Below are 21,476 nucleotides of genomic sequence, written 5' to 3' on the forward strand. Positions count from 1 at the left end.
TTTTAACTATGCTCTCTAAAATATGTATGTTTGTGCATGAGCGCACGTGGCCACACACTTGGAGACATGTGTGTGTGTTTGTAAATTGCGCTATACATGATTCACCTTGGCACGTGCCTTTGATACTTAAAAAGATGTATTTCGAAATGATTTAGGCAAGCACAACTATGGGGTTGTTTCTTTCATGTTTCATAGGTTTTCTTTGTGATGTAAATATCACTCAATTTTGCTATTAATAAATATCATTTTCCTCCCATTTTAAAAAAAATTACGGGGTTGTTTTTTCCCTCTATATACACTTTATTATTATTAAGGCATAAAATAAATAATGAAAAAATCTTTGTCTTCTTTCTTGTTGGGTATAAAAAGGGGGTTTGGGTGGGGCGAGAATATATATATAAATGCCACATAGTTATGATTGGGCGGGGAGATGTCAAAAAGATAGGTTAAGGAATTTATTTTTCAACGATTTATTCAATCTTTTGCTTAGATGGAGTTTAGAACAATTGTCTTTGATGACTTCAAATTCTATTATAATTTCCTTGATAAACACTAATAAACATAAATAATATATCAGGCTAATAAAGTGGAGTCAACCTTTACCTTTTATTTCCATTTCCAATATACTTGACATGTAAATGGGGAACACCTTTCCTTTTAAATTTGATTATTTCAAATTCAATATATACAAGGGGGAAAACCTTTTTCCTTATTCAATTATCCTTTGGCATGATATTTCAAAATAATTGAAATTTGGTTTATGTTTCTGAAATGTAAAGTGATGTAATTTCCATTCAATAATTGTAATTTGGATGAATTTTCTAAAATGTAAAGTGATACAATATACCATTTATTGCATATTTTTCTCGATAATGTGAAGTAGAAAAAAATGTTTAGATAAAAAAAAAAGATTTATAAAGATCTTGGTTTGAAAGTAGAAAGTACACATGTTATCACCCACAGACACAAGTGCCATCGCTCTCAAAGGGGAGATTCAAACCGACAACGTGTGCGACTTTAGTGAGACTTTTTTTGTTTTTTTTGGTCGATTAGGGAGGAATTTGATGTCTATGTAGTTTTAGTGATTGCCATTTTTTTTAATGAGAGTGTAATTTAGATTTAATAACACCACTTAAAGAGCGTTTATTGTTTTAATCTAATTAAAAAAAATCATTTTAGCACCCTTTTTCTTTTTCCACCATTGCTCCCACCCTAGTCTGCAAAAGAAACCAAACCTCCTGCCCTCATTTCTGCTGCAAAGTGAGGACGCCATAGCTGAGCATCTCCGATACATTGCAAAGTAGCAGCTGTGGTCTTACAAACTGTAGCACGGAGGGAAGGAAGGGGTTTTCCTTCTCTCCGAGGTCTATGCTGTGCAGATTAGGGTTTCTCTCTGTGGACTAGGCTATCTGCCTGCACAGATTAGGCTTTTTCCTGCAGGTTTGGCATTTGTAGCAACAGCAGCAGCAGTAGGAGCAACAGAGCTTCTCCATCAAGTCGGCATTTCCTTATCTCCATCATCATCGAGGAAGAGGGCGATAACCACAGGTATGGTTTTGTTCCTCGCCCTCTATCTCATCTTCGTGTCTCCGTTCGTCTGCTGTGTTTCACTTCTCCCCTCATTTCTGTCTTCGTACAAACCGACCAGATTTGGCGATCCCACGCGTTGCCTTCTTCATTTGCACAGAGATCTGTTCTGATATTCCATAGCCTCGTTCTGCAGAAACTCATTTGTGTATACTTCACAGTAATGTTCACATCTGGTTATCTGTAATGGCACAATGCGTGTCCTGCTCGTTCGTCTACAAATTAAGCTTTCCAGGATAAGGCTTTTATGTGCGTTGTTTTTGGGGTCTGCCGGGTTTTTCTCAGATCTTGCTCTCAGGAGTGTATCTGAAAGCTTGCACAGGAAAAACCTTGGTGGAGGCTTCTCCACTTTAAGGTTTCCATGGATTTAAAGAAAGTTCTGGACCAGACAGTCAGGGAATTGTAAGTTTTCTTTTTCTCATAATGCATTTTTAGCCTTTCCTCACCATTGTCTTGACCTTACATTTCTCGTGTTTTCCTTTTCTCAGAAAAAGAGAGGTCAATAAGAAGGTTCTGAAGGTCCCTGAGATTGAGCAAAAGGTAAGCTCAATGTATCCAGAATTCTGTGTATTATACATGAAATCAACAATTCGAGTACATTAACCTGGCAATCAATTTGTTGTTAGATTTCTATGCAGAGTTGAGAATTTAGTGTTTGGCAAGGGTTGGTATGGTGGATCTATGCAACTAAAGTTTAGAGTGTGGCTAATGCTGGCTACACGATAGTTGCCACTTGTCAGCATGGGATCGTCCACAGGGATGGATATGCAATTTCCTATCTAATTCCCTGTTCATCCCATGAGCGGGCAATATTGTGTAACCACCCTAAGTCCCTTCTCTTCATCAACAGCTCTAGTACTTTCAGATGTTTCCATAGCTAGGGTCGCCCATTTGTAAAATGCAGTGTCAAGTTAGATATTATTACTCAGTACCCCAAGCATGCTCATGCAGGTTTTGGATGCTACCAGCAATGAGCCATGGGGACCTCATGGAACGGTTATGGCTGACATTGCACAGGCGACTCGGAATTAGTGAGTTTTTCTTAGTTTTAAGGATATGCTTATCTATCTTCACATTTTCTAACTTCTTCAATGCCAGTTTTAACTTATCCATGAGAAACTGTAGAAACTCAGAGGAGGCTGCACTGATAGGTCATGAGCCCCCCTTGAAATCAAGAGCTTTATTTTTACAGCTATGAATATCAAATGATTATGGCAATCATATGGAAACGTATAAATGACACAGGCCGGAATTGGCGTCATGTATATAAGGTAGGCTTTTGACACGACAAGCATGCCTTTACTGTTGTAAATTCTGAATAATCTCATTATTAGCATTGTTTTGATCTTGCTCTTATTTCTTCTTTCAGGCATTGACTGTGCTTGAGTACCTTGTGGCTCATGGATCAGAAAGAGTGATAGATGAAATAAAAGAGCATGCCTATCAAATCTCAGTATGATTCTACTTGTTTGAAATTTTTTGATTTCAAAACATTTTCTTCACAAGCTATAATGCTGTGTCTAATTTGTAAAGCCTGATTGTTAAATGGAATGGAGACTTAGCTCGACCTTCGACTTAGAGCTGCTCCTCTGAGAGAGAGAGAGAGAGAGAGAGAGAGAGAGAGAGAGAGAGGTATCCATGTATGTATTTTCTGAAGCATGTATGCATGCATGTGTGTAGTATGTAATGAGAGCATAGAAGTTTATCTGGTATATGCATGTGGCAAATATTTAGTTACTTAATTGTGTGTTAATGTACCGCCTACTGTTTTATTTTGTAGATCCTTGCTGACTTCCAATACTTGGAGTCCAATGGTAAAGACCAGGGTATCAACGTGAGAAAGAAATCACAGACTCTCGTGGCACTTGTAAATGACAAAGAGAAAATAAGGGAAGCGAGGCAGAAGGCTGTAGATAACAGGGATAAGTAAGTAAATGCTCATTTATTACTGCACCATAAATCTTGGCCAAAGCATTGGCTGATCATGATAGTCCGGTTATTATTGGGATGCTTAGGTAATAGAGGGTCTGTGTTTGAAGAGAGCTGTCGGTGCATTATGAGATGGCTGAGTCATAAAATAGGTCATATAAACAAGGTGATTTGTCCAGGTACCGAGGTGTCTCATCCACTGGAGGAATCTATAAGCCTAGTTCATATCACAGTACGGGAGGTAGCTATGGTGGTGATCGTTATGAAGAGGACAGCTATGGAAGTACCTCTCGATATGGAAGTCGGGATGATGATAGATATGGCAGAGATAGGGATGGTGATCGATTTAGAGATGAGGATCGCTATGGCAGGGATTGGGATCAAAGCGGCAGAGACAGTGACCGATCTGGTAGGGAGGGTGATCGTTACAGAGATGATTACAACAGGGACTATGATCACGAAGAGGAGCGATACAGCTCCAGAAGGGGAGATGATCGGCAAAGTGAGAAGTACAAGAGTTTTGAGAAAGATCGTGATCGAGCATATGATGATGATGACCGTCATTCTTCAAGGTGTTCCCTCTTGGGGGTTATTATTAACTTGGGTTAGCATGTCTTGGTTTCTCAATCTATATTGACTGGTTAGCATCCAAATAGTTCTGATCTTAAGTGTTTGTTGTGAGGAACAGGAGTGGTGGAGGTAGAGATGATGATTATGGGCAAGACAACAAGTAAGAACCTAATTTTGGGCATTCACAAGGGAGCAACCATTCTTTTCTACAGGTTTTATAGATGGGTTTTGGTTGATTGTACTTGTGGCTGTCTCAATAGGAGGGCTGAGCGCAAGCCATCCAATGCAAGAATGCCTGTCCCTCCAAGTTATGAAGAAGCACTAAGAAGCCCTGACTATCGAGCCACAGAGGATGAAAGGTGAGCTTGCAGCTCCATTGTTCAGTGATATGCTTGTCCAGGATCTAATGTATGGCCCTTGTGTATGCTGTTCTCTCTAAATGATTTTTCCGCATAGCAGAGATGGAGGGGGCTTGGCTGCTGCGGTTGCCAGGGCCTCCAAGTCCAATACAAACCAATTTGAAAATGTGAGCTCCATGAATAAAGCACCTCCAACAAACAATGATGTGGACGATTTTGATGAATTTAACCCCCGTGCTTCTTCAGGTATTTTCTATGGTAGTGTTTCACTCTTCTTGATTGCTTGTGGCTTGGTTCATTTGCTACATTTCAAGAGACATGTATGAAAGGAAGGGAGGAAGAGGAGACTCATTTACATGGAGTCTAGAGACATGTATACATCGTCTACATGGAATCTTAAAACATAGGAGAAGGTCTCCATGAAAGCTTGCTAAGCACGACATGATTAGTATTGATCAAAAGTGATTATGAGTTAGTTTCAATTAGGGCTTATAATTGTCTTATATACCTTCACACTCACTTGGCCTCCACGTTGGACCATGTCCATGGTCCCTTTATTGGCCCATTGCCCTTTACAAATCCTTTGTCCATGATCCCATTTGGCCAATTAATGATTTAGCCTCGGCACTTTCTTACAAACAATCCCCACCCATAGGTTTCGTCCTTGAAACCTTGTAATATTTAGACCTTCCATATGGGTTGGATTTCCACATATAAGTACTCGGGCACCATACCCGCAAAGCATACGAGTGAGTGACATGTTAAGTCAACATGTGAGAGCATCCTCATGTGATTCATGGCTGTAAACTGCCTCCAATGGCTGAAAATTGCATCTTAGTCGTAGACCATAGAAGGTATCCAATGATTCATGATGCCATATAATAAACCAAGTCATTGTCATGATCAAATGGGAAACCACGAGAGTTGATGCACAAATAACACCAACATCATAAGGACCTTATAACCTCTTGGATCAATGGAAATTTGCATGGACCAACTCTGAAACATCAAAACATGATGTCTCTTGGGTCAAAAAGATGGTGTAGCCATGCATCCTCGATCATCACACAATCTCCTGGTCAAATGGAAGTCCCAAGAACCAATGATCCATATACACACGCGCATAACCACATGTATTGAAGGAAGCTTTATGCAAAGATTCACTAAGATGATGGTAAAATGACCGCTTGGATCAGGGGAACTCCATGAAGGTCACCATCCAATGTCTGTCTCATAGTCATGAGAATCACAATAGCATGCGCAATGATCAATAGAGTGGCCACCAAAAGTGCTAGGGAAAGCTTATACGCCTATCCTTTATCACCAAGTAACCATAAGTACGAACGTGGCCTGCCTCTTGATCAAGAACCATGCATCCCAAATGACATGTGATGCATCCATAAGTGAATGCCTCGGCTCCACAGGCCATAGGGTCATGATGACACCCACAAAGACCAAATGAACATACCTCATAGACATAATCATACACAATCATAAGTGAACCGACGCCCTCACTATATATATCACCCACTGAATGAACCAAAGCATCGTCCACTATATCAATGTCTCTTTGGACAAGATCTACATGTGTATAACCACCATCACGAGTACGCATAACCATCATATTTGAAGTATCCCAAATATATCTAGATGCGAATGTCTCATAGATTGAGTCTATTGTGTCAAAACAACATTCACTGTGAACAAACACAAATGCCTCATAGATATGATATCTGGCCTCATAAGAGCAGCTATGGGCATTGAAACTAAATGTCTCCAAATGAATCATGCCAATAAACAAGGCCCAACCATCAACATGATAAACATAAGGCATGGTCTCTATAGAACCACATAGGCATAATCCATAGCCTATAATTGCTTGAAATGTGCATCCAATGTATCACCATCATGCACATTTATGCATGAATTCCCACTTTCAATACTATCATCAAAAACCAAAACATTCTCCATAAAATCAGCACAAGAATGTTCCACTAGTGTAGAGGTGTAATTAGAACTCAAGATGAAATCCAAATCTTTGCATTGATGCGTGTATGGCTTCTTCTCATGGTGCTGTCCAGAAATTACAGCAAGTGTTTTGTTCACTTCAACTCCCATAATGTGCTCATAAAGTCCCACATCCATGCATTAATCAAATGGAGAGTGAATGGATATTCTCTTTTGCTCTTTCAACATCCAAATTGAGTGCATAATAGCCTTTCCATCCCCGCTCAAATCAAGAAAGAAATGGCACAAACAATTCATATACATTGATTCTCCATATCTTGATTCCACTTGTAGTGTTCTCATAAGAGTGGCTTCCAATAAAAGATATGGGTTGCAGTGAACTTCTTGTAGATTGCCCAATAAAAGATAAAGTTGGCTTGTGGAAAAGTCCCACCAACACCAAGATCTCATCGAGGACAATGTCATCATCACTCTCCAGTATGCATTGGACCACTTGTATGAAACCTTTGTCTAGTTTTCGCACAAATTTATTTGTCTTCCTTCTCCTTGATGTCCGGCACAAGGAAAGAAAGATACCAATACTTCTTGGCATACCTAGAGAAAGACTCCTCATGTAGAAGTGTCATGCATCTTGCTCTAAAGCTCATTTGCTCATGGATAGCCACAAAGCCTTGCACAACTTCATAGGCTAAACTCTCCCAACACCACACATGCTTGTGCATTGCTTGCAACCACCAAGATCTAGCTTTGTCTATGAAATGTGAAGTCACTTCCTTCACCTTGTCTCTGTCTCCACAAGAGAACGCATAGAAGTAGGCCTTCCAATTGCGAAGCCATTCCTTAAGTTGTACACAAGCGAATCCACCATTTAATGAAAACAAAGCTTATAAGAATGGTTTACCATGCTTGAACCATAGATTTCTTACTTGAGTAGACACCATGTACTCAATGAATTCATCTCTCTGGCAATTTGGAACACACAACATCACACACCTTGTTATATCTTCTCCTTTCATTGCCCTTGGTACTTATTGTCATAATTTGTTACGACCCTGTGTTTTTCCCTTTGGACAACGAGCAGGTGGGCATGGGCACAGCACGTAGAGTGTGGACATGCATCAGTTAGATATGAAAAGGAAATCCATAAGTGTGTGGCCAGCCCAAGTGTGAAAGGGGACAAAAGGGATCTTGAGGTTATAAGGTTATTTAAAACCTTTGAAGACAAAAATAATAATATTATTTGAAGGCATGCGTTTTTGCTATTGCTTTTGGCGTTTTTGAGAAAAAAACGCATCTTTTCTCTATATAAGGGAAGGTGGTGGAGATTTGCATGGGGCAGAGGTGGTGAAGAAGCCGTGGGTGTGGCCAGATGAATTATGCATGGGTACGTTTGCGCATGGGGCCGCCGGGTACAGTTGCTGCCAGGTACCGCCACTGCCGCCATGTACTACCGGCGTTGCCAGGTGCTGCCGTCGTCGCCAGGTACCACAGCCGCTGCCGTCGCGTCCGTCGGGTACAGGCACTGTCGCCATGTATAGCCACCGTTGCCGCCGTCGGGTACAGTGCTGCCGCCGTCGGGTACAGAGCCGTCGTCGCTGTTAGAACCGCCGTCGCTGCTAGAATCGTCGCCGCCGTTGCTAGGTACCGCCATCGTCGCCAGGTAACGCCGCCGCCGGGTACCGTCGCCGCTGTTGTTGGGTGCTGTTGTTGCCGTCACTGGATGCTGCTGCCGCCGTCGGGTGCTTCTGCCGGAAATTGCTGCTATTGGGCACTGACAAGTGCTGATGCACATGGCCTGCAACAGCATGGTGTTGCTGCACATGGGCAACCAGGCCGGTTATTAGGTGGTTGAGCATGGGTTACTTCTATGGGCAACCAACAATGGGTAGCTAGGCAGGCGTCAGGCAGGAGTTTTCTCTACAGACAATTGGGCAGTCAGACGAGTGTCAGATGGGAGGCTCTCTACGCCAGGTGGTTGCATGTGTGGAAGCAGTCAACGTGGGTCTCTCTCTCTCTCTCTCTCTCTATCTCTCTCTATCTCATCCGAGGTACTGAGGCTGACAGTACATATGCTTATGGGACTTCTATGATATTGTGTACTAGTCACATGAGATGGTAAAGTGGGGTATGGTTCACAGTCGGCTGCACCATGAACTATAGCTGCAACTATGGATGGTTTTTGCCTTTGGAACTAAGGTATGACCGAGGAAGATTGGGATGTTGATCTTTGTCATATGGTTCTGGCTGTTCTTGACCACAAGATCAGTTAATTGGCTTTTGAGATGATGCTATTTGTGGAGATGGTCTCCTTTGGAATGGCATGGTTTGGTTGAGCTCAAAGTTTGCAGCGACCTGAGCTAACACTTCGAGACTCTATGAAGGGCATAAGTCTTGCGAGCAGTCCTAGAGTTGGTTTGGTTCATATATGGATTGAACTCTATCTGTGCATGTATGCATACATTTTCCGAGATATTATGGTATTCTGGTGCCATTGGATTCTGGTACCATTGAGAATACATTGGGTAATACTCTGGATGTGTCAGGATAAGATGCATGTATGTTGGTATGATACATCAGGTACTTTACCATGTTCATGGTGTATCACTGAGTGTGGCTCCTGCGGGATGGCCATGTGCAGAGTGGGTAAAGCATCAAGAGGGACATATGTGGAAAGTACTTAGTGGATGTCTTGTTTGGATGCATTGAGTGCTTTCATATGCTCATGTTGTACCTTCAGTCGTGGGTCCTGCGGGATATCCATGGGCGTAAGGCTTGCGAGCAGCCCTGAGATTGTTATATTGGAGTAGGTAGAGCATCTTGAGGAGCATATTGTTTGCGAATGCATATATGTGTCATGCATATGTTTGTCATATGTAGAATGATGCATGGTTTTGTTTTTTGGTTAACATAGGTGACGTGTTTCCACTTGATTTTAGACTTTTTGCTACAGGTTCTGAAGGAACAAGCAAGAGTTATCTGTCACTTCGATGTGAGAGTGTGGCCTTATTGTTCAGGATGATTGTTTCATCACCCTGATGCACTGGAGGGGCATTGCTTTTGGTCATATGGGGACTTGATGCTTACTGTGTTATTGAGTGCAATCGAGGACGCTTGCTATTTTCCAAGAGGGGGGTATGTTATGACCCTGTGTTTTTCCCTTTGGACAACGAGCAGGTGGGCACGGGCACAGGACGCACAGTGTGGACATGCATCAATTAGATATGAAAAGGAAATCCATAAGTGTGTGGCTAGCCCAAGTGTGAAAGGGGACAAGAGGGATTTTGAGGTTATAAGGTTATTTAAAATCTTTGAAGACAAAAATAATAATATTATTTGAAGGCATGCGTTTTTGCTATTGCTTTTGGCGTTTTTGAGAAAAAAACGCATCTTTTCTCTATATAAGGGAAAGTGGTGGAGATTCGCACGGGGCAGAGGTGGTGGTGAAGCCGTGGGTGATCGCCGGTGGATGTGGCCAGATGAATTATGCATGGGTACGTTTGCGCATGGGACCGTCGGGTACAGTCGCTGCCAGGTACCGCCACTGCCGCCATGTACTACCGCCGTTGCCAGGTGCCGCCGTCGTCGCCAGGTACCACAGGCGCTACTGCTGCTTTCGCGGAGTATAGGCACTGTTGCCAGGTATAGCCACCGCTCCCGCCATGTATAGTGCTGTCGCCACCGGGTACGGGCGCCGTCGCCGGGTACAGAGCCGCTGTCGCCGCCAGATACTGTCGCCGTCGCCGCCACCGGGTACTGTTGCGGCTGCTGCTGGGTGCTGTTGCTGCCGCCACTGGATGCTGCCGCTGTTGGATGCTGCCGTTGTCGTCAGGTGCTTCTGTTGGAAATTGTTGGTGCTAGGCACTGACAAGTGCTGATGCACGTGGCCTACAACAGGGTGTTGCTGCACATGGGCAACCAGGCCGGTGTGGGTTACTAGCAAGTAAAAAGCAACCAGGCGACTACATCTATGGGCAACCAGCAATGGGCAGCTAGGCAGGCGCCAGGCAGGAGTTTTCTCTGCAAACAATTGGGCAGTCAGACGAGTGTCAGATGGGAGGCTCTCTAGGCCAGGTGGCTGCATGTGTGGAAGCAGTCAACGTGGGTCTCTCTCTCTCTCTCTCTCTCGGAAGACGGTGAGTTGAAGGAGGCACCGAGGGGCTAACAAGCCAAGGGGTCTCTCTCTCTCTTCGCAAGCAGGCTTTGTTTACGAGATTAGGATGCGGAGGATGAGGCTATATATGCACAAGAAGATGTTCTTGGAAGAGATGTGTGTTGCTCTTCGTCTTGGACCTATGTGTATTCAAGGATGGCTTGACACGTCCTCTATCTTTCTCTCTCTGGGTTTTTGGCATCGTGATTGGATGATGCATATGAGGATTTATCTGTTATGGAAACAGGACATTGGTCTTTCGTGAAGAAACAGGACTTTGGTATGGAGGATACAGGCCTATAGTTTATGGATACAGGTCTAAGGTTTATCAGATACAGGTCTTTGGTTTCGTGTGGAAAGCATGTCTCTGGATTCATGTGAACAGGTTCTAGTTTTCTCGAGGTTACATGCAAGCTGTGACTATAGGAAGGACATATGGTTTGGTACAGCCCTACTGCTGTTTGGGAAAGGGTTCGTGGGGATCCATGGTTGAGATGGAGAAGACCTTTTCAAGCAAGGAGTTGTCGTACAGATGTGCCTTCTCTATGGAATGCTTTGTTGTAATAACGAGAGATCTTATTGGGAAAAGTCCTGGGTGAAAAGCTAAAAGGGATCCTATTAGTAAAGGATTCGACAAGTTGTACTTTGTACTCTTATTTGATCAAGTAAAGAAATACCGCAAGGGGCGCTCCTGCGTTTTGGGGCCAATCGGTGTCCTTGTACTATTTGCAGGAGCATTCTAGCTCCCGTGTTTGTTTTCCTTTTCCAGGTTCTCATGGATGATGAAGTGTTTTGTGTGCGAGTGTTTGTTCCACCGACCGTCAGATTTATGAAGGCCGGTCACATAATCTCTTCCGTTTGCACCAAAGTACCATGTTGTCCGAACTGTTTTGTCTCCACAAAGTCCTGAATGATGACAACTCGAGAAGGCTCAACTTGAGTGTTTTGATTCTTGACAAAAGCTTTGTTGCCTTTTTCTTTTATTGCACAAAGGACATTGTCTCTTCTTTGCATTACATCAAAACTCTCATTGTTCTCTTCATCATCATCCTTGTCAAGTGTGTCCACAAGATTACTTTCATTGTTACTCTCATAGAAGATATTTTCATTAACCCAATTCTCATTGCTATAAGTGACCTCGTAAGAAGAATCATAGCTAACATAACTCATCATGAGTATAGTCATCAAAATCCACATCTATCGTATGTCGTTGAGAATCACAAGCATGGTACACATCTTCATTGTCACCTTCTTCAAGATTGTAATCCTCATTAGAAGTGTAATCCTTAATATTGGAACCAATGCAATCTTCTCCATGATCAATACAACTTTCATTGTCCGTACTATATCAATCTTCGTCCTCATAATAGCTATCATCCTCACTATCGAAATCTTCCATAAGGAATATATACTTTGGATGATAGAAATCTCGAACTCAAGAGAACTAAGGCTTTTTGGAAAGCTCTTGGTATCTATTTTCGAATTATGTACTTTTTTGTTTCACTCACAGTGGCCTATACATCTTTGTTTCTGACTTTTGGGAAGAGTCAACTGGAAGCCAAAAATTATCGTAACTTGACTAAATTTGACAACTATAGAATGATGAAATGCTTTTGACGAGCACTATGCATATCCATGCATACCCTTTGACTAAGTTTGATCGGCAACCACCCTTTGTTTTGACTTCTTTGATAGTTCACAACTTTTGATGTTTGACCGCTAAGATAGAATCCAAATGTGATGTTCTTTAGCTGTTCGTGCTCGTAATGATGCAAGGAACGCATGTGCCGGCTTGGATCTCACTTTCCATAGTGCTATATCACTTTGTTTTGGGTTTCACACCACACTCTCATCTTTTGGAACTCTATTCAAACGGGCTCCAATTTGTGCATTCTTACATTGTCGTGTAGGTCTCGATGCGTAGCTTTAGGATCTTCAAAAACAGATCAGAAAAAGTTAACGTCCTATTGACCACAGTCTAATTTTTAGAAAAGTCAAATGTTAGGATTTTACCAAGTTACCAATCTCCAATTTGAATGCTTGACGGCTTGTGGTGTGAGAGACAAGATTCTAAGCTTGTTTCAAATTATCAATTAGAGTTTTTGATTGAATTAGAGTTTACTCTAAAAATAATCAAAGAGGGATTTGGTCAAAATTTGCTATGGCCATTACACTCGAATCACCGAATCTCATCCCTAATCCATTTGCATAACCAATGCACCACTTCTTGTCCAATATAACTTAAATTGGATTTGAATTTGCAAAATAATTTTCATGATCTTGAGGCATTTGCAACACAATCTTAATTCAAAACTAGCTTAAAATTGCATCCCTTTTTGTAATCCATTGCATCATTTACCATACCGCAATCGATAGGCAACTAAAATGCAACCAAAAGTGTCACCACATTGCTATTTGCATGACCTTTGTCTTACCCAATTGGTTGTGTATGCCGAAGAAAAATGGTGTCTAAGAAGAGCTTTGTGCTTGCCGATCTCCTGACCAAGCCTTTCCACCCTCTTATCGAGTTTGTATCCAAGGCAAGAGTTGGAGCCAATTCTTCATTCCGGTAACTAATTCCCTTTCGTACCGGTTTACCAAAGCACTCATGGCACGAAAGGTTCAAGCCATGCTCCCTCTTGGCCTCTGTCAAAGTCATGCAGCAACAGTACGCACACCACCCTAGTGCACTGAGCAACGTTAGTGGCTGGGCTCCCAACTCCTATTCGTTGCTCCTCTCCAAAAGCTCGGCCGGAGGAGATATCTATGACAAGGTGTCACCGCACCCTATATATATATGGCTCTTCGACTTTCCATGCTCTTGCATATGGGATAATCCACAACTTCTAGTCATGCAATAACCTGAGAGTAGCTATGAGAATTGCTACCTCCAACACCCTCCTTCAATTCGAGCACCTCGATCAAACAGAGGTTAGGACTGCCCAGGTCCACACAAGCCGAGCTCTGATACCATGTCAAAGTCACGCAGCAATAGCACGCACACCACCCTAGGGCATTGAGCAATGTCGGTGGCTGGGCTCCCATCTCCTCGTTGTTGCTTCTCCCCAAAAATCAGGTCGGAGGAGATATCTATGACAAGGTGCCACCACACCCTATATATGGCCCTTCGACTTCCCATGCTCTTGCATATGGGATAATCCACAAATTCTAGTCATGCGATAACCCGAGAGTAGCTACGAGAATTGCCACCTCCAACAGCCTCTTCACTTGCTTCTCCTTGGCCTCTTCACTGATGCCAAGGGTACCCTCTCATCATGTTAGATTCTACAAGCATTTCGTAATTGGATTTTGAATGTAATTAAGAGCTTGTAATCCAAGTATATGAGAGTTCGCTTACAAAGGTAGCATGTACCCGTGCTTATCTCAATACAATGAACCTTATTGTTTTCAATAGCGTCCAAAGCATGCTGATAACAAAGCCTCTTACCGGTGTCCAAATTGACAACCACCAAAACCATGTGAAGAAAAGTTTTCACCAATATGTTGCATCCTTCAATCTGAAGGTGTCTTCGCAAGGTCAACTCCATGCGAAATACATTTGTGTTGTCAATTAAGCCCTTATGCATTTACCAATGCTTGCCAAGGCTCACCAATGGCTCATGCAACAAGCTTGGCAAGGCTCACCAACGGCTCATGCAAAAAGTTCTATTTAGAATATCTTTTGAAAGAAGTTAACTCTTCTACTCAAACGTATGAAAGTAGCTCTCTCTCGCTCCAAGAGGTTATTGCAAAACACCAAGATTTTTGCAAATCTTTTGGTTTCAAGGTGAGCAATAAGTTACCTTTTCGTTATGCTATTTGGAAGTTTCATAAACATCCCAAGAAGCCTAGATTTATAGCTGTCTCTAGTAATACCTCTTTAACTTTGGTCTCAAAATGGTTGAGTAATTGCTTTAAAGCCATTTTATCGAGTGTCCTTGAGCTTTGGAGAAATTTGCTTAGAAAGAAGGATGTACCTATAGATTGTAGTTGGATCTTAAAAGATTTAATGGGAGTGATTTTCGTTGTTAAATTCTTAACCTCTTCTCGTAGTCTCACTGAGAAGTCTTCTCCTTTGTGCCTTCAAACTTTTGATTTCACTACTCTTTATACTAAATTGGACTTAAACGACTTGCGTAGTAGAATTGAATCTTTGATTTGTCAAGTCTTTCATTACAAACTAGAGCGCAATAGATACAAAGCTTTGTTGATATAAAAATCAGCTCTTCATTTTGTTTTTTGTTGGTTGAAAAACAAAAAACAAGACATAGCCAAGAATAAAAAAAGATACACTAAGATTGTAGACCAAGATGATATTATGTCTTGGTTAGATTTTCTCTTAGATAATCTCTATATAACCTTAGGCGATTCCTTATTTAAGCAGACCATTGGTATTCCTATGGATACTAGCTGTGCTGTTTTTCTTGGCAACTTTTATCTTTTTACATATGAATTTGAATTTATGGAACGCCTAGTTTTTGTTGATACGTATCTTGTCTTTGTCCACAATCTTTGTCAAGTGAGACGTTTTGTTGATGATCAGTCTACCTCGCCAGATTTTTTAGGTCTCTCAACAATCCCATATGGAATACTGAGTGGACACGAAAGTTGCGAAGTATTGCGAGCATTTGGGATCTTCGCTAAGCAAGGGTTTCTATATTTTTTTAAAGCATTTGGAATTTTTTTTTTCAAGGAAATTTTTTTTGGGGGAAAAAAAGTAAAAAAATCATACCGTATGAACCGTATGGTACGAACCCATTCGTACTGGTACGAGAAACAACTATGGCTTAGGATAAATTTTTTATATTTGTAAACTTGCACCTACTCTGGGGCGTTGTTGACGTGAGTAGGGATGTCGTAGCACCTAGGCCATGCTATGCATGATGAAGTTGATGATCTTATACTTTATGATTGGACAATCTTTGAGGTAAAGTTTGCACTTTTTGTATTCTTGTCTTTTCTTGTTTTGTTTTAGTGAATTAGTTATTTAAAGTTTGTTTTTGCTAATTAGTTATTAAAAATTTATTTAGCTTGTTTGTTAGAAATTCTTTTGTTGTGGTTCAATAAAGAATTTGTTTGTGTGTATGTGGGCGTGTGTGATTTAGTTATGTATTCGTCTATTTTTGCAAGTTATTATTACTATTATTATTATTATTTTTTCTCGGGTGTCTCTATTAAGCTTGTTTTTTTAAATATATTAATTTTGTTTGTTTTGATGATTCTCTTCTTTCTTTTAAAAATTATTCGTAAGTTCAGATTCATCTGGCCTTATGACAGTATAAGCTTGGCAATAGCTCAAGAACTCATGAGAATACCAAGATTCCACAATGGCAACTCCTCAATAGCACTTGTGAAGTGCTATTGACAAGATTAAGAGTAAATCTTGATGCAAATCATTGAAGATGTTTGTTAATACTTGGAAGCTTCATTATGCATGTGAAGAAGAAGACTATGAAGTTCATGAATGTTTCAAATTTCTGTGAAATGTCCCGTGGAACCCCTAATTTTGGAAAGAAAGTGGAGAAACCCTAATCTCATGCATTTTTTTCAATGCAATCACATGTATATGAAGAGAAAGTTATGGAGAAGCAGAAATTTCAGTTCATGAACACAACCTGGACACTGTTGATTATATAGGTCTGAATCTTGGTTATGTCCAATGCCTTCTGAATCTCAGAAACTCTGATAACATCATGGAAGGAAGACCGCCTTATCTGCAACCCTGTTATCTCTGGCTAGCTGTGGTCTTTTTGATGCTTATTTTTCAGCTATCAGACACTGTTCGACTAGCAGATCTTCTCCAAGGCTGAATTCTACAAGATTTACTTGTTATGACTTGATTCACACTGATGTTGCACTAGAGCTTGCCACTGTGGCTCGAACGGGTAGGGAACTGACACCGCCTATTGTGAGCAAAGCTTTGAACGGACCACCCCATCTCAAATCCTTCTCCTTAGATCCAATTTACACCTGGTGCTGCCCTTGTTGCATCTGTTAAGGTTTTCTCATAGCCATGAATTGGAACCTCATAACCATGAATTCTGCGTCTGCAGAATTCAAAGACTCCATTGCTTCCACTGTGATCTAGATGGCATGTTAAGAGGCAAACATCAAGGAAAAATGATGCACCCTGCTACAGTGGATTCTTGCCTGCGTTTTTAGGGTTTTGAAAGAGGATAAAGCTTAAAGAAATGCTCCACAAGCTTCTAAGAGACTCAATGCAATCCATCTACACAAAAGAAAGGAAATCTTTTCATGAGAACTTGGAAAAATTAAAGAAGATGTTCTATAAGAGAGGAGATAGCCATGGCCAGGGTTTCTTAAAATTTGAGAAAATCACAAAATTGGTGAAAGGCAAGAAAATTATGGATCAAAGGCAAGCTAGAGGTGAAGATTACAACCTAGGTTTCTCTGTTTTGTTGCAAAAGGATAAAGAAAATGGGAAAATCAAGTAGAGAAAGGGTAGCCAAGAAGCTAGATCCATGGAAAGCTTGAGAAAGAGGGATCAAAGCAAGGCTTTGATACCAATGAAACGAAGGGAGGAAGAGGGTTTACATGTAGTCTAGAGGCATGGTAGACATCGTTTACATGGAGTCTTAAGACATGGGAGAAGGTCTCCATGAAAGCTTGCTAAGCAAGATATGATTAGTATTGATGTTTTATGAGGTAGATTTTTCTCTTGCTACTAAGGTGAGGTGGAGAGATTTGTGCGAGTAGTTTTAGGTGAGAAGAATTGAGAGCAAGTCAAGGAGAGGTGGAGTGTGATTAGGAGAATGACTAGGAGGATAATCAAGTTGTACTTGGGCCAATTTAAAGATATCAAATCAATGAAAAAGAGTCATTTGTTTTTCTCATAATCCAATTTACTTTATGGATTTGTTTAGAGCTAGCTTTGATCCTCCTAGCACATCTTGGCCTTCCAATGGTAGCTGCACTGCTTCTTTATCCCTGGAGGGCTTTGTCTGATCATGTCAATGTGATGTAATGGCAGCAGCACCTTCTTCGCGGGCAGATGATTTTTTTGCCCAGGCTGAACCAGCTGGGGCTGTAAGAGCGTTAGCACCTCCAACTGGCCTTCTAAGTGTTCTAAGCAATGCAAGTGACTTTTTTGGAGACTCAAGTACCTCTGGTTTTACACCAGCACTGCCTGCTGTGAATAATATTCCTCTGCAGGTGAGTTTCTCATTAACTCTTTTTCTTTTGAACAGTTGGTTGCAAGCACATGCTCTTCGTAATTGGTTGACTGCTGGACTTTTTAAATTACAGCAACTCGATGATGACGTCTTCGGAAGAAACTCTCCGTTCAAAGTGGAAGATCCAGCCTTTTCAAACTTAACTGCACCTGTTGCCATCAATCCACCATCTAGTTTTACAACTCTCTCAGCAGGCAATGGAGCTGCACCAGCTGCGGCTATGGGCAGTAACAATTTCAATGCATTTGCAGCTGCTCCACCTCCACCACCAAGTCAAGCTGGAACTGTATCATTTGGTGGGGATGATTTTTTTGGGGTGGATTCTTTTATTGCTTCTGGTGTTGCTTCAAATGGTGCACTGCCAGCAGCCTTACCATCAAACATACCATCCCCTCCACGACAAGCTGTCCCAGGGGCCTTTCAGGTGAATCAGGCCCCACCAGCCCCTATGCCAACTCCTCAACTGCTATTTTCAGGTGGAGACCAGGGACAAAAAAACAGCCTTAATATGTATGCCAAGCCACAACAGGAGAAGAAATTTGAGACAAAATCTAATGTCTGGGCTGACACTTTGAGCAAGGGTTTGATTGACTTAAACATCGCAGGGCGTACGTATTTGGTCCTTCAAGCATGGCCTTTTTTGAGGGTTTTTCACCACGGGTTATTTATACATGGCCTTTCTTATTCTTGAATATGTCATAATGGAACATGCTTACTAACATTATATCCCTTTTTTTGGCAGCAAAAAGTAATTCTCTAGCTGATATTGGTATTGATTTCGATCTGTTACGAACAGAGAGGATAAAGGAAGAAAGAGCATCAACCAAAAGCTCTGTGACTGGTATGGGAAAAGCCATGGGCTCTGGTTCTGGACTTGGTATGGCAGGAGCAAGTGCTATAGTTCCTCCTGCTGTGCCAGTGATGATGAATAACATGGGAATGGCTCCCAGCTTGGGCATGACTCCGATGGGCATGGGTGTGGGTGTGGGTATGGGCATGGGTCCAGCCCTGGGATCTGGGATGGGGATGGCATCGCCCATGATGCAGATGGGTTTAAATCATGGAATGGCCATGAGACCTGGTATGGGGATGGGGGCAGCTCCTGGAATGGGAATGGGTATGGGAGGTTTTTCAAATCAACAGCAACAATACAATAGGTTCAGATAAGCTTGGATGGAGTAAGAATTTAGCCAACCTGATCTAAGCTTGATCTAAGTTTTCTTTCCAAAATTTATGAAGGTTGGGCTCATACTTTCCAAAATTTATGAAGGTTGGGCTTTATGAGCCAACGTACAAGCTAATAATTTGAGAGGGTGACTCATCTTTAACAGCCTATTCAAGAGCTTAGGTGAGATTGGTGTTCTGAGGCACCTTGTTCTTGCTAGTATCTAGCTGGATCTTTGTAATGTATATGTAGATACTAGAAGGTGTGCACAGATGTACGCTTGCATTTGTCACAACAGTTCCATATGTAGACAATTGTCCAATTCTAGGACAAGTGATCTCTAAAACTACATTATTTTCTTCCTCTTAGATTTTTGTGAGGCTTTGCTTCACTGCATAGTGCTTACCAGGACTGTTCTGTTTAGCACATAACTGACCTTGTTATGTATGTAGAGGTATACTCCATCCTGCCTGCGATTTTAGAGTTGTTTTTTGAATGTGGTGGATGCAATGTTGTTCAAGTCTCCAAGCTCTGGTTTCTAGAATTTTGTGTGTTCTACTATTAGATGTAAAGCGTAATGTAATGTTATCTGGCCTTGCAACAGGTTCTATGGTCGTGCAATTGGCCGTTGTCAAGATGATTCAGTAATCAATTGACTATGATTCACGAGGTTGGAATAGATGTTGCATAAGTGCTTGAGTTTGTTTAAGATTGATGTACAAGGCATTGTAAAATTGCCATTACGGAATGGCAAGAGCATTGGGTGGAGTAGAGATACTTCTCCACGAGGGTATGGTAAGAGCATTGGGTGGAGTAGAGATACTTCTAGCAGGAAGTTAGGAAATTTGGGGCTTTCCCTCCATGGTGGAAAGGCAGGAGCATTGGGTGGAGTAGAGATACTTCTCCATGAGGGTATGGTAAGAGTAGAGATGCTTCTAGCAGGAAGTTAGGAAATTTGGGGCTTTCCCTCCATGGTGGATTTGCTCTTCTGGGGTTGTCAAATTGGGTGGCTTATTTGTTTTTTTTTGGAGTGCATACAAACGATCCACTAATAAGATGTAGTGGGCATCTCCCATGGGTTCTTGGCCAGAGCACGATAAACCATCAAGCATAGCACAATAAACCATAAAGCACGATAAAACAATTTCTAGCACCCTAAGTTGTGATACTAAAGTCACACAAGACATAGCAAGACTTCATTATGGATGAAGCCATGTTGAATTTTTTTGAATCAGAGAGAATGAGAATATATAGAGGGGAACACACTACACGGTGTTGAGAGGGTACACTTTGTTGAGAAATATTGGTAATCTAGCATCCATAATCAATTTGTTAGATTTTATCTAGGTGATAGAGTATGTCTAAGGTTACAAAGTTGTGTAAAAGTCAAAGCAAGAAGGCAAGAAGAGGGAAGAAGGGCTCACAAGAAAAATGACTTATATACAAATGACTAGTTTTGACACTAGGCTATCCAATCTTTAAAATGGTCGGGCCTCTATTACTATAGTTTTAAGTAACTATGTACACTAAGTCTGCAGACTTTTCTTATTTGACATTGAGCTCATGGTGGTAAGGTTGCTTTCTATGTTTCAACACCGTCTTACAAAAGTTAAGTGCCCGCTCGTGTGGATAAGATAAAAAAGTGCCTTACGGTAGGTCGGGTGGGCAAACCATGTTAACCAACGGAGTGGTTAACATACCCCTCTCCTAATGGTGGCCACATCCTCATGTCACCCAGTTGGGTGGTGATTTGCAGGAGCTAGATGCAAGACAAAGTGATGGAAAGCTTTGGGTAGCCTTGTAGGCAGCTTATCAAGGCAGCATGGGAAGTGAGGCGATATAGAGGCTCTTTATGCTAGGCTCCCGTTGGTTGTGGCAGTGGCGTGGACCCTTTGTCTTGAGGTAGCTAATAGAAGCGGTCCACATTCTGTGATTGGAGGAATGAGTGCCAGGACCACCATGTAATGATTTGCATGGGTGGATGGTGGTCCATAAGGATGTCTTGGTCCGATAGGATATTATGGCCGAATCTCATAGTGTGATGCTTAGAGATTGGGCTTCTTTGTGGGATTAAAAGCGTCGGCCATGGGATGTTGTTGGCGTCGAGATTAGTGTATCAATGACTCGGTCATCTCACCAGGTGGCTTATGGCTATGCCATGTTGTAGACAGTGCTTGGAGTGAGCCAGTAAGTGGTAAGCCTGAAGGCTTGTGGAAGACTTTAAACTTTTCTCTCGGAAGAGCTTTCGTAAACAGATTTGCCACATTGTCCTGTGTAGATACACACACCATGTCGATCTCTCCAGCATGGAGCCTTTTCTTGACATAATGATAATGCACCTCAATGTGGTTTGTGTGAGCATCATTTCTCATAACTGCCATTGCACTCACTCTATCAGTGTGGATAGGATTGGAGGACTGCTGTCCTACATGTAGATTGTTGAAATTAGAGCAATGTGATGAGCTATGGTGGATCAAATACTAGAACCAACATCATTAACAAAGTGATTAGTAAATAATTAAGATGTAATTAGTGAGTAATTAGCAAATAGCTTA

General features: G+C 41.7%; 1 protein-coding gene across 3 annotated transcripts; it reads left to right on the plus strand.

The window, feature by feature from the left end:
- Positions 1-1,084: 1,084 nt before the first annotated feature.
- LOC147606956 (clathrin interactor EPSIN 2-like) lies at positions 1,085-19,289 on the plus strand. Of its 3 annotated transcripts, XR_015264836.1 has the most exons (15): positions 1,085-1,548; positions 1,873-1,989; positions 2,076-2,127; positions 2,539-2,618; positions 2,780-2,858; positions 2,957-3,040; positions 3,368-3,513; positions 3,696-4,088; positions 4,205-4,246; positions 4,347-4,445; positions 4,546-4,691; positions 17,555-17,736; positions 17,830-18,364; positions 18,499-18,995; positions 19,027-19,240. XR_015264836.1 is itself a non-coding variant. In XM_086791068.1 (14 exons), the coding sequence occupies exons 2-14, from the start codon at positions 1,949-1,951 to the stop codon at positions 18,921-18,923; spliced, it is 2,304 nt and encodes a 767-aa protein (XP_086647194.1). In that variant the 5' UTR covers positions 1,085-1,548; positions 1,873-1,948; the 3' UTR covers positions 18,924-19,289. The 3 variants fall into 3 exon arrangements, 2 of the variants coding, with proteins under 2 accessions (XP_086647194.1, XP_086647195.1); XM_086791068.1 differs by having other exon boundaries at positions 18,499-19,289; XM_086791069.1 differs by having other exon boundaries at positions 17,558-17,736; positions 18,499-19,289.
- Positions 19,290-21,476: the final 2,187 nt, after the last annotated feature.

Source organism: Cibotium barometz, chromosome 56 (assembly GCF_041138505.1).
Source record: "Cibotium barometz isolate CiBa-2024 chromosome 56, ASM4113850v1, whole genome shotgun sequence".
NCBI classification, from domain to species: Eukaryota; Viridiplantae; Streptophyta; class Polypodiopsida; order Cyatheales; family Cibotiaceae; genus Cibotium; species Cibotium barometz.